The sequence below is a fragment of the Nuphar pumila genome, chromosome 11, assembly GCF_984573655.1.
Source record: "Nuphar pumila chromosome 11, dmNupPumi1.hap1.1, whole genome shotgun sequence".
Classification (NCBI taxonomy): domain Eukaryota; kingdom Viridiplantae; phylum Streptophyta; class Magnoliopsida; order Nymphaeales; family Nymphaeaceae; genus Nuphar; species Nuphar pumila.
The window spans coordinates 40,546,071-40,559,492 of NC_143259.1; the positions used below are offsets into that span (position 1 = coordinate 40,546,071).

The 13,422-nt window shown below is 38.7% G+C and overlaps 1 protein-coding gene across 1 annotated transcript in view; it reads right to left on the reverse strand.

Annotated features, from left to right (window-relative positions):
* Window positions 1–12,175, reverse strand: part of LOC149822297 (uncharacterized) — a 40,715-nt gene extending 28,540 nt beyond the window's left edge. The window contains exons 1-2 of the mRNA XM_089981017.1: window positions 11,988–12,175; window positions 7,571–10,692 (exon numbers count right to left, since the gene is read on the reverse strand). Coding sequence (XP_089837143.1) covers window positions 7,571–10,672 — 3,102 coding nt within the window. The 5' untranslated portion in view covers window positions 10,673–10,692; window positions 11,988–12,175. The remainder of the gene's footprint in view (window positions 1–7,570; window positions 10,693–11,987) is intronic.
* Window positions 12,176–13,422: the final 1,247 nt, after the last annotated feature.

Genomic DNA, 13,422 nt, shown 5'->3' on the forward strand with positions numbered 1-13,422 from the left:
CACAGGATATATATATATATATAGCCGAGTCCCCGTGTCCAAAATTTTTAAAATTGCGCCGCACCCGCATCCGCACCCATGTGACATAGCTCATGTTTTTCTCTCTCTACACATTGTGCTTACATCAAGCTCAGACCTCTAGCCTGGACCTTGGAACCTTGGCCCAAGCCAAGTGTGGACGGTGGACTCGAGCTCGACAGTGGCCGAACCCTTGTTGCACCAATTTGCGTCCAGACGACCCCCCAGACTTGCAGCCTAGTAGCAGACCTTTCCAAGAGTGCCCTCTAGGTCTCAGTAAGTCAAACCATGCCTAACCTAAGCCCAAACCCACATTTGCCTTAGACTCAAACAGGTTTTAAAACCCAACTTATTATGTATGATGTGAACTGCAGAATTTGACCAAACTTCCTTGAGTCAGATCTTCCTAACCCAACCTCATCTACCTTTCAAATTTTAAAAAGAGCTTTCCCTACGTGTTCCAAAGCTACCCTCCAAAAATCAACCTCAGATCATACCCCAGTAATAAGATATTAATTTTCTACTGAACCTGGCAGGCCTAAAACCCAGTTCAGCCCAGTTCTGTCACCCATTACAAATTCCCTGATCACGAGCCCATTTCTCCCAAACCTAAACGAGTTTGACTCTGAAATTTTTATAGTCATTTCTCACATGTCTAGAAGTTCCACCTAAAAAATCAGTCATTTCTGTTCAGCCAATTAGGAGAAATCACTTTTTCCATAAAACTTGCCAAACCCAAACAGAACTTGTTTTGAACTTGGCTCTGTTTTGACCTACTCTACCTACCCCAAACCTAGGTTCAAACCCAGACTCACTGTGGGCCCACTAGGAACGTAACAACATAGTACCTTTTTATATTTGACAATACTTTGGCCTATTACAAGTGGAAAATAGACGGTAAGATCTCACATTTCAAAATGGCGACTCACTTGCATCTGGCTCACATGGAAAGAGGAAATCTAGGAGCTTTTATGGTGCATCTTCCTTGTCCTTTTGGATTCATTTATAAGTCAAGCAAGTTTTGAAAGGAACTGACTGTGACCTGGATAGGCTCTATGAGAATCCATCATTATTACTTTGTTTTTCTTTTAACATGTGCCTATACTCATATTTATTTAGAGCTGGTGTCTTGTCACATTGTTCTATGCTCCTTGGATCAGTGTTTTGAAAACTGGACAACCCTTATCGGCCTTTTTAAGGGGTTATCCCCGAATGATCCAAAATGCTAAGACACCAATCACTTGGCCAAGTCAGCCGAGTTTGGGCATGACCCGACCAAGTCATATTATATATATATAGTCACTAGAATATGAGAACTAATGTGTGAACCACAATTTTCATGGATTTTTTATTATTATCTCTTGAATCTAAGTGTACAGATGTGATCTACATGCTTGGTTTTATAAGAACCTGCTCTTGAATCATCGAATTTTGAGAAATAAACGAGAATTTTTAAGGCTTTAAAATCAATGGCTCATAATCTTCATAAATATTCAAGCATTCAAAAATCATATTTTTTCATCAAAAATACATGATCCAATGGTTGATTCCTAGCAAATTCACCATGCCAAGCACATCCACATGGTTGGATTTGCAAAAAAGGTGTTAAAAATGCCCATATTTCAGTTCTCATATTCTAGTGACTATATATATATATATATATATATATATATATATATATATATATATATATATATATATATATATAGGAATGAAAACCTGCCCACTAAAAAACATGCCAAACTTAACCACTAGTGGTCCAGTTGCAACTTCTGGCGAAGATTCTGGCCAATTCCAGCGGAATCCAAGCGAGCCAAGTACTTTTTGGCATACTACACGCCAAGATCTTTCCAACGGTGGTCGTGGATCGATGATCAGAGATACTTTGCGATGCGGCCCATTTTATCATACTTGAACCCTGCATAGTTACAGAGCTATGTCACATAGGTGCGGGTGCGGATGCGGCACTTTAAAAAAATTTGGGTGCAGGGAGGATATATATATATATATATATATATATATATATATATATATATATATATATATATATATATATATATATATATATATAAATTTTAATGGTTTTAAGTTAACACTACGTGTATTTGTGTGCATTTATGTATTTATATATATAATATAGATAAAAATGAACTTCATAAGGGTTAACTGAATCTACTTTTGGATAGAAATGGACTTCAGTATGGTTGACTACACCTAACACAAAGGAAGTTGTGTCCAAGTGTCTCACTCGCCTGGGTGAGGTTGCGACGTGGGTGTGGTACCCCGTTAAAAGAGTCTCTGTGACATAGTTACAGAGATATGGTGTTTCATCTGACTTTGTCCCCGTTTTCCAGCGTCGTCCAACAACATTTGGTGACGCGCCAACTATCATGAGCCCAAAACCTCCGGGCGCTCGTCCAGTCAACTGGTAGACCCGCGTGAAGTGGTGTACTTGATCACAAATGGGTCCAAGTTTTAGTGGGTAGGTTTGGCATGGTTTTTAGTGGGCACGTTTTCATCTCTCTCTCTCTCTCTCTCTCTCTCTCTCTATATATATATATATATATATATATATATATATATAGAAACTAGAATATGTAAACCAGCAAACTATGTTTTCAGGAGTTGTTCGATTTTCCAATCCGATGGCTCCAGTGTTTCCCCCTTCCCCTCCCACCATCTCCACCACCTCCTCCCATCACCTTCATCACCACACCACCGCCCGTCGGCCAAAGTTCTCCGAGAACGGCCGAAATCCGATGATGGCCGAAGCCAAGAGGCGTTTGCTATAAAGGCCAGAATCTGGCGGTTGTCGCGAGTTCACGTCATACCCCCGAAATCATGTGGTGGCCCACCATGGGCTCGTTGTTGCTCAACTCCGCGCACTCCCCCCCCCCCCCGACAACCTTCTACAGGTGTTTGAGAACGAGGCGATGTTGTCGTGGAAAGAGTAGTTGACAGTGAGGGCATTCATGGCAAGCTTCGTGCTAGGGGTGATGTTCAACGTGAACATGATGAAGTTGAACCTCACCACTGACATCATACCCACGCTCAACGTCACCGTAAGTCTCCTCGGCTTCTTCTTGCAGATTCCATGTGTTTCACGCTTCCGAAACGCACTTCCCCACTTGCCTAGGCATTTTCGGTAACTCTGGTTCAAACCAATATACATATTTTAGTGATATACATATTTTAGTGATATACATATTCTAGTTTCCTTAATTGTCAAAAGCTTTAGGCGGAAGACCCTTAAAAGGACTAGTCAAGGCCTAGGCGGGGCTAAAAAATAAAACATTAAGAAAAGCGAAAAACTTATAATAAATAGTTCAATTTAGTAACAAACATATAATTGTAATTATGGATGAAGTGTGTAATTCAGTGTAACATGTCGCAAAATTCATGAAATTACATAATATTGAACATGCACCAAAGCTTGGGGCACACCATCCGATTACTCTATATACATACATAATAGCTACCCCTTTTTCGTTAGGTCACTGTTAGGACCCTCCAAAATCAGAGTTTTTAGATGTTTTATACTCGATCTTAACAGTTGGATGTGTTTAGGATTGTTGTCGAATGGAGAACATGTAATTGATTATGCATCTTTATGCTCATGTGTATATTAAAGAGGTAAAAAAATCATCAGTTGATATTGTATTAAAATTTCATGATAAGATGTTCACATTTTTTTACGTCAAATCAATTTGAAACAAAGTTTGTTTCTCAATCAATGTTGTGAAAAGCATTGAGGCGTAGTAAAGCGCTTCACCAAAAACTAAAGTGAGGTGTAAGCTTCCAGGTGCAAAGCGTAAGCCTCAAAAAAAATTAAACTTAAAAAAAACTTTAAAAAATATCTAAAAATACAAATAATTAAAAGAAATGTTTTATTGATGAAGCTAACAACCAATAAGAAATAACAAAACTCAAATAAATACCAAAAAAAATATGAGATTAACATGTAAAAGTAACATTAATATGAGAATACAATTCGTTTAATGCAAATGCAAAAAGATATGCAATTTCATCTAATAAGAACTTAAAAACTGATGCAATTTTATCTAATAAGAACTGATATGTAATTTGACCTAATAAGAACTTAAAAACAAAAGGAATTCATCATTCCAAGTAAAACTGCAATCATTGTTTACATGCATACATGTTTCACAACAAGACATGTAATGTGAATAGGAACAGATAAAATACAAATTCAAGATATACAATTTCATCTAATAACAACTTAAAAACAAACAAAATTCAACATTTGAAGTAAAACTGAAAAAAAATTGATATGCAAAAAAGAATTCAACGTTAGAGGTAGAGACAAAGAGAGAGGGAGACATTGAGACACAATACAAAGAGAGGGAGACAGTGAGACACGAGACAGGAGAGACAGCAAGAGACGAGACGGAGAGAGGGAGACAGCGAGAGACGAGACAGAGAGAGGGAGACAATGAGAGATGAGACAGAGAGAGAGAGATATCGATGATGATCTTCTTCTCCTTCTTTCAACAGAGAGAGAGAGAGAGGGAGACAGCAAGAGGGAGGGCGAGAGACAAGAGAGGGAGAGACGAGAGGGGAGTGACATAATGAATCGGGCCTCCCCTATTTTGTGTCAAATGGGGGCTTTGACCCCATTTGACCCGAAGCCAATAAGGCGTGTGTGATCGTTGCAAAAATTCGCCATGAAGCATGTGCCTCATAGCGTATAAGGTGTGCGCCTCATAGGCTATTGTGCATTTTAGTGCGCCTCAAGGACAAAGGGTCATTGCTCTGTGGCGAGACATGCATTTTGCACCTTGAGGCATTCTTTTAACAACAATGTTCTCAATAAATAAGTAATGATAAACACATGTAATGGTTCAAATTGAGCATAAAACACCTAAACCTTGATATTTGGATGGTCTTAATGGTGACATAAAGAAAAAGGGATAGGATGAACCTCATTCTCATATATATATATGGGTTAATGTAACATTAAATTTGTTGTGTTTAACATTAGATGGATTCAACCTTATTAAAATGACTAGAAAATCATTAAAAGAATGGTATTTTTAAAATGCAATGAGTAAAAAAATCATTAAAAGAATGGTATTTAAAATGCATGCTTACTTTTATAGGCATTATAGGTCTTTTGAACTTGGAGAGCATTGAAAAGTCAAACACCTTTTCCAAAAAAGTAACTTTACGAATCTAGCAAAGTTACCTTTTTTACCTCAAAAAGTAATCATGTATTTTTAAAAATGCCTTCTTTTAAGGATATTTTAATTATTTTAATAAGGTTGAATCCATCTAATGTTAAACACAAGTAGTTTAATGTTAGATTAACCCTATATATAGATAGATAAATAACTGAAAAAACAAATTTTATATGTGTGTCAAAAACACATGCATACATGTAAACAAAAAATAAATAAAAAAGATAAAAAGTGAGAAAAGGGAAGAAAAAAAAGAGAATGGAGGGGCGAGACGAGGAAAAAGAAGGGAAAAAAAAGAAAAGGAGAAAAAGGAAGAAGAAAAAGAGAAGTGGGCGGGGTGAAAGGAGTAAGAAGAAAAAAATAAGGTAAAAAAGAAAAGCAAAAGAAGAAGAAGAAAAGGAGAAAACAAAAAAATAAAGCTTTTGGGGTGAGAGGAAGAACAAAAAGAAAATAAAAGGAGACAAAAAAATTTAAAAATGACAATCATGTCCCTGCGGCCTAGGCAGATACAGCCAAGGTCAAAAAACAGGGCCTTACAGCCTAGACCCATAAGCCTAGGCGGTGGCCCTGTTTTTGACAACTAAGTTAGTTTCCTAAAGAGAGTGACCCCACATACACACACAAAAACACATATATTATATATTTATATACAATTATGTATTATAATTCATACATCACATATAATATGCATATTATAAGTTTCTCCTACTCTTATGTATATTATATATTATATGCAAAAGAATGTATACATATATTAGCAATATAACATATAATAAACATATTATAAAAGATGCCACTTTGTATACATATATATAATATGTTTTGTAATATAATATAAAAAAACAAACAAATTATATACATAGATTTACATCATAGTCACCTATATAGTTCAAGGTATCTTCTCGGTAAAGGTATTTCTCGAAGAGTTTTTCAAACGTTGGAAATCTCAGGAGTGAGTTTTAAAAATACAAAAAATATGAAAATTAATAAGAAATATAAGAAAATAATAGGTATTATTGGAAAAATATAAGGAAATGACTTTGAAAAGCTTTTAAAATATATAAAATAAGATTCTTTTTCAAAACCATCATTATAATATTATGATATTATCATGGTATTTTTGTTCCTGGCAATATTTTGAAAATTTCACAATATTTTGCCAATATTATCGGCTGACCTAGATTTGACGATAATATCGCGATATTTTCAAAATATCAGCGATATTGATGACACTGATTTACATATTTTATATAAAATATAAAGTTGTCATGACCCAGCCAAGTCACGAGTCAAACACATGCCAGGTTGGGTTACAAACCATTGGGTTTAAACCATGCCTTGACTATGTTCTGTTTTTTTTTTCTCTTCTTATTTTTTCCTTAAAAACGTTTATATCAGTGCACACCAAATCCATACTTGAATAACATCATTAACTGTCTTATTTTAGATAAACTTGGATGTAGATCAACTCTGACCAACCTATATCCACCCACACATGTTTCTAAACATAGTTAAGGTATCTAAATTAGTTTTACAGTTTTCCTAGTGAAGGTTAGGGCAAGAGGTAGGTTTAATTTTCACAAAAAATAAGGTAATCTGAGGAAAAACTACTACGTACAGCATGGCCCTTTAGATGTAATATGAATATCCTAATGTTAGAGGCTTACACCCAACAAGCTAAATAACTTTTACAAATATAAAGCATGGCCCAAATATATACATGCATACGTACATATATACAGTATACACACATATATATACATGCCTAAACATATGGATAAATATCGGCTACCATAGATAGCACCACTGTCCGGTAGACGCCACCAATAACTTTAATGTTGAATGTTTTGTGGATCAAACTTAACAGATTATTTACTTCAAAAAAGGAGAGAGAGAGAGAGGCTCTAAATCATGTTATTCTCATATGTAACATCTTTTTAAAGAACATCTAAAAATCAGCAGCCTGCGATGCACTAAAATTCCACAATTAAAAAATTTGAGTTTCTACACGAACAAATACACTCCAGAGTACGTTTCCTAAAACACTGACCATGCTAATTACGTATATAGGTCCAATTGAGTAGATAAAACTAACACCCATAATTTCCCAATGCACAATGTGTATCTATTGATAGTAAACATAAAGCAGATGAGGGACCGTAAATATTTTAGTATAAAGCAGTGTGATATAACATGAAGATTCTATTCACAGACTGACAATGTGAATCCAATGAGTATTGCTAATCTGCCATCAAGCCGCTAGGAGAAAATGCAACCAAAATAGCTAACAATTTTCACATTAAAAAATGGTATTAGCATTAAAAATGAACAAAAGAAGAAAACTCATGTCATACCTCAATTTTAAGATTTTGTATTTCTTCAAAAGTCCAATACTCCATATGGTCTGCAACACCAGGAGCACGATGAACATATTCCTCCCACGGTGGATCCACAAGGATGACATCGAACTTGGTTCCAAAAAACTCAGGAGAAAGGGCATGTTCCTTTAGGTCACATTTGTAATACATTGGTGGGGAAGCAGATTTTTGAACAATCTCATCCTTTTTCTGAATAAGCTCCCTGAGTTTTGGATAGTCTTCCACCACATTAGTAAGCTCCAGCTCCCTAATAAAATTCTGAGGCCTCATACCTGTGTCAACAAAATTCTGAGAATAGTCATTTTGCTCACCTCTGGATGGCGCTTTACCAGGAGGCCCACTACTTCTTGGAGGAGCCCAGCCTAATGGTGGTTTATCGTTCCCCATACCGCGTCCAAGTGGTATTGCATTAGAACCAGCAAAAGCAGGACCAGGCACATTAGGCGAAACCCCTCGGACAGGGCCAGGTTGATTAAAATACAAAGCATGACCTGGACCAGTTCCAATTGTAGGAGGGAATCTGGGTCCTGAAGGTCCAGGTGGTGGAACATGAGAAACACCAGGTGGCACAGGTAGCATGTTCATATCTACACCACGAGGTCCAGGCCAAACAATATGAGCAGGAAAAGGAGGCATATAAAGACCAGGACCAATTGGAGGACCTGGAGCGGGGGACATGTTCGGGCCCATTGGCTGCATGGGACCAGGGGGCAGACCAAGATGACCAAATGGATTTCCCATCATGGGACCATGAATTCCAACTCGTTGTGCATCTCTTGCAGGCACCCTTCCTCTTCCTCCTCGACCAGGTCGGTTAACCTTTCCTCCTTGCTGAACCACTCTATTATATGATACTGATCCTTGGTTGTTTCCAAAAGGAGATGGCGTATTAGTGGTTGTCTGCCTCAAAGAAACATGGGTAGCACTCATAGCACTCTTCATCTCCCTCCCTCTTCCAGCATTTGCTAAATCAGAGTCAACCCTTACCGAGTTCAAACCAAAACTTTGATCAATTAGAGAGAAGCCATCAGCAGCATATCGCTCCTGTAGGTCTCCTCCTGAAGCATAAGTGTCAGTCGTCCTTGCCCTATCACTGGATGGATACCCCCAATCTTCATCACCCATGCTTGAAATAAAATCAGGAAGGCCTCTTACATCACCTCTCCTAACCATAAGACCAGATCCAGATTCCTCCCTTTCATAATCAACTGACTTCTGTCTGACAGCAGAAATATCTGGATTATAGTTTCCAGATGCATAACTTGATGCCCCTTTTGTACTCTCTGTTCTACCTCTGTCCTTTCTGTATGCAGGTCTATCATGAACCTTATCAACATCCATCCTCTCCCGCTCACGTCTACTTGATTCCCATTCCCTGTCATAATCAGAGTCTTCATCCCCATCTTTCATACCTTTCTCATGCCTACTTTGATGCCTTTTCTTCCAAAGATCTTTTGAATCTTCCCACTCCCTACTACTATACCCATGACCCCTACCCCTGGATCTATCATCTCTTCTTTCTTCCCTTTCCTTATCCTTTCCCTTGAAACTGATGCTTCTTTCATTATCTGATTCAGCTCTATCATCTGAGAACCCTCTGTCAAACTCTTCAGAGTCTTGACGATAGTGTCCACTTCCCTCAGGGCTTCTAGACTTTCTTGTATTTTTTACAGCCCTAGTGTTCCTTGTCACATTACTGGACCTGCCTCTATTGTCAAGATCCTCCCAAGTACAGTCCCTTCTATTCCTTAACCGTGCTTTGTCAGCATGACCTTCATCATCAGTATTAGCTGATCTCTCCCAGCTTCCTACTTCATCTCGCCCACCATACGCAGAGTCTCTGTGCTCTCGATACTTCTCTTGCTTCTCGCCGTGAGCCTTGGAGCTCTGCCTACACTCGACATTTTCCATAAAATCAAGTTTTTCTCTCAGCCTTTTTGCTTTATCATCCCTTGTCTCATCTGATCTATTCTCACGGCTAGCAGTGATCACCCTATTGCCATCATGGTCTTCTTCACATGTCTCCCACCTGCCCTTTGTCTTACTCCTTTCAGATTCAACCTTATTCTCCTCCCTACTGCTTGATCTGACAGATTTGGGTTCACTTGCATGACTCCAAGCCTTGTCACCTTTGTCATAGCCAGAACCTCCATATCTGCTACGGCTTCTAGGAGAGATGTCACTTGGTTCCACCCTTGCATCAACAGTTCTTTCCCGAGAAATCCCTGGCTTATCAGAAACCTTACCACTCCTTGAATCTTCTCTTTCTGTATAACCATCATCACTCATGAAGCTGGTCATCCTAACCACATCAGACTCATCCCATTTCCTCCATGGGCTCCTTTCCTGCTCCTCATTATCATGCTTACTGCCCCTGTTTCCCAGAGCTTTCTCCCTACTACTCTCCTTCCTCTCATAATAGCGTGAATCTTCAGACTCGCCCTTGCTTGACTTGTCTGGTGTTTTGTCAAATTGATCACCAATGAAGTATTCTGACTTTGCTTTTGACTTGCTCCATGAATTCTCCAGACTTGAACCACTGCCAATCAGTTTTTTTGATGAATCCCACTCATCATCATCAAAGAAGTTACCATCATCAAGTTTTCTAGGCCGAACTTCCTCCTCCAGTCGGCCATATTTCTTATTCGCAGCAGCATCTTTGCTCCTTTTGACATTTTCTGGCAAAACATCAGGATATCCATTGCTCAGTTTCTTCTCTCCGCTGCTTCCACGGTTTACTTGCTCATCAAAATCTATGATTTCTCTAAGCATCTTGGAGCGTGATTCTCTTCTACTATCATAACCATCTTCACCTAAGCCATCAGATCTATTAGAGCCATTAGATTTCCTTCTGCCCTCGTTCTGCTCCACAGAAGTTTTTCCCTTTGCTTCACGTTCCCAATCTTCGGATTCATCCATGTTATTATGCTTCCTTGATTTGCCTGATCGGAGCTTCTTCTTTTCAGAACCTTCATATTCTTCATCAACTTCAAACGTCTCTACATCCCCCTTCTTTGATTCAGAGCCTTCTGCAAACCCACGTTTCAAATAATGTGCACCGTGTGTTGGTGCATCCATTGCCACAAAAAAATATTGAACTGAAATTTGAACATCAGAAACCATTAAAAAGGACAGGCAAAATATAGATCCAAAAAAAATAAAAGGCACTGGATGTAAAGGAGGAATAACCAAAGAAAGAAACATATATATCAGAACAGCAATAAGACAAAGGAGTCACATAGCCACCAGGACTTTCAGTAGTAAGTGAAAGTCCAGTAGATGGCCAGAAGCCCATAGTTGCATAGAAATATTTGAATTCTAATGAACCTATCACGGTAGGCTATGATGGTCATCATTCACCAGTTTGTGACTCAAACTATAGAACCCAGTAATTATTGGATAAACATGGCAGTAACATTAGGAAGGAACCATATCATCTTCAAAATATAAGGGTGAGTTTGCTTCCAAAATTAGATAAAGAGAAAGAGAGGAAGTGTGAGTTTGCTGAACATTAACGATTGCTATCGTTGTAGTTTTCTGGACTAGAAAGCAATTAAAGGGCATTTTATCAAATGCATAAAGTTTTTTGAAGTAGCATGTTTGGGTTTAGATGATAGATAAATGGTGGGAATGGGTGGAAAATTAATTGGTTTGGCAGGAGATGGGTACGTTTGACTGCAGGGCAGATTTTTAGATTGAAATGTTGGATTGTATGATATATCTCCTGCAGTATTAAGGGAAACCCATATCAAAGAACCACACGATTCATGTACAGATCCATCCAAAAGCATCAAAAAATAGCTTCTGCGCTTAAACAATGACAAAAAGAAGAAGAAGAAATCATACAGTAGTCAAAAGACAACAAACAAAACATTGTTGCCAAAATACGTTGTTCTAATTTAAAAAAATAAATAAACAAATAATGCAACACAATCTTGAGAAATTCAACCACAGATTCATCCTTATCCAATCTGACAAACAATTTCCACTTACATAATCAACTATCCCCTCTCCCACCAAAAGCAACCCGAAAAATAAAACTACAATTTGCAACCAAAACAACTCGCAACATCATGAACCCGATTCCTTCCACAACTAAACCCCATCTGATCAATCCCCGAACACATAAAAAAATGTCTGCATCCCAATCGAAAAAAAACCACTCCGATCCACCAAAGCCTCACCGAAGCTCCAGACCACCAAAAACACCAATCCCCATCAACCCAAACTCTCTACAAACCCTACCGGTTACTAAGCCAAATCAACCACGCTCTAAGCACGAAAACCACCCAAATTTGCGCGCCCCGACCACCCGAAACCCAAATTCCCAAACGCCCAACAGATACAAGAAGAAAAAAAGCCGAAAACCCTAGAGAGAGAAGGAAACTCGTACCTCTTTGTAGAGAGAACCGAGACGAACCCTGAATTTGGGGAATTAGGGTTCCGCTGTTACGGCGATGCCCTAATAGATTTGTTTCATCGGAGGAGAAAAAGAGGGAATCGAATCGAGGGGGGGAAGCGAGGGGATCTGAAACAACGCCTCTCCTCTCTCTTCTCTCTTCTCTCTTTCTCTCTCTCTCTCTCCCTTTTCTCTCTCTTGAATTTAGGTATTTACGAAAGAGCGGCCCAACTTATAACCTGTTGATTGAAAGCAGGCCCAAATTTCTATTATCACACTAAACCACCTATAAAACTTTACATTTCAACGGGCACAACGCAATTGCGTCGGCTAAGCAGGATGGATCCGAAGAATCGAAGCGATTGGACCCGACCCGGTTTTTCAGTCTCATGATTTGGGTCGAGATAAAGTTTGGACTCATTTTAAAAACGAGTTGATCCTTGGGTGTATGTATGATAACCCTAAGGAGTTTGTACATAATACCTGAGCCTATTATCTCGCTATTTGTAGTATAGACACCGACGCTTATGGGAAACCTAATATTACCAAATATCTGTCTACATTATTAACAAACCGAACCGACCAAGGACCCGAATGGATAAAAAGAACAAATCTCTCTCTCTCTCTCTCTCTCTCTCTCTCTCTCTCTCTCTCTCAGTGATTGGTAGGGTATGCACTTGTGTGCAACCACCTTAACTAACTCAACCTCTCTCTCACTAAATCTAACCCTGTTTGGTCTCACCTATTTATCCAGTTATCCAGGATAAATTGGGATATTCTATTGAGCATCAAAGTGCAATGTTCCAACTTGTCCTGGTTTTTCTAGGTTGAGGGAGTGCATCCGAACACTCCCGTATAGAATGTTAAGCATGGTTTAGGCTTTAAATCATGTTCTGGTAGCGTTTGAATGACACCCAAAACCTTATTAAAAAACAAGTTTTTTTGGGGTGTTAAGTCTGGTTTATGCATTAAAACACAGTTTGCCTACTGTTTGGGTGACACAAACTGGTTTACAAAACTTTATAAAATGCGGTCCACCTGTTTTTTAATTCCAAAATTTGGTTTGGATCTTTGGATACGCTCCCTCTCCCCGACCCCTTCCACACCACCTTTCAGTATTTTCTTATGTCCGGCCATTCTGCTGGAAAATTGTCGGGATGATGCGATTCGACCGGCATCAAAGGCGTAGCTGGGGGGGGCAGGACTCGGCTGTATCCCAGTCCTACCTCCCGAAACAGTTAAAAAAAAAATTAAAGCCCAGTCCTAGCCCAGCCCTGATTTCATATGAAATAGATTTTTATCCATTTTTGTAGCCCAGCCCCGACTGCAGCAAATAGTTTGATTCGTCCATATGAAATAGTTTTTTATTAATAATTGTAGCCATTTTTTATTTTATCTCAAAAAAAAAATGGGGGCACTGCCCCCGAAC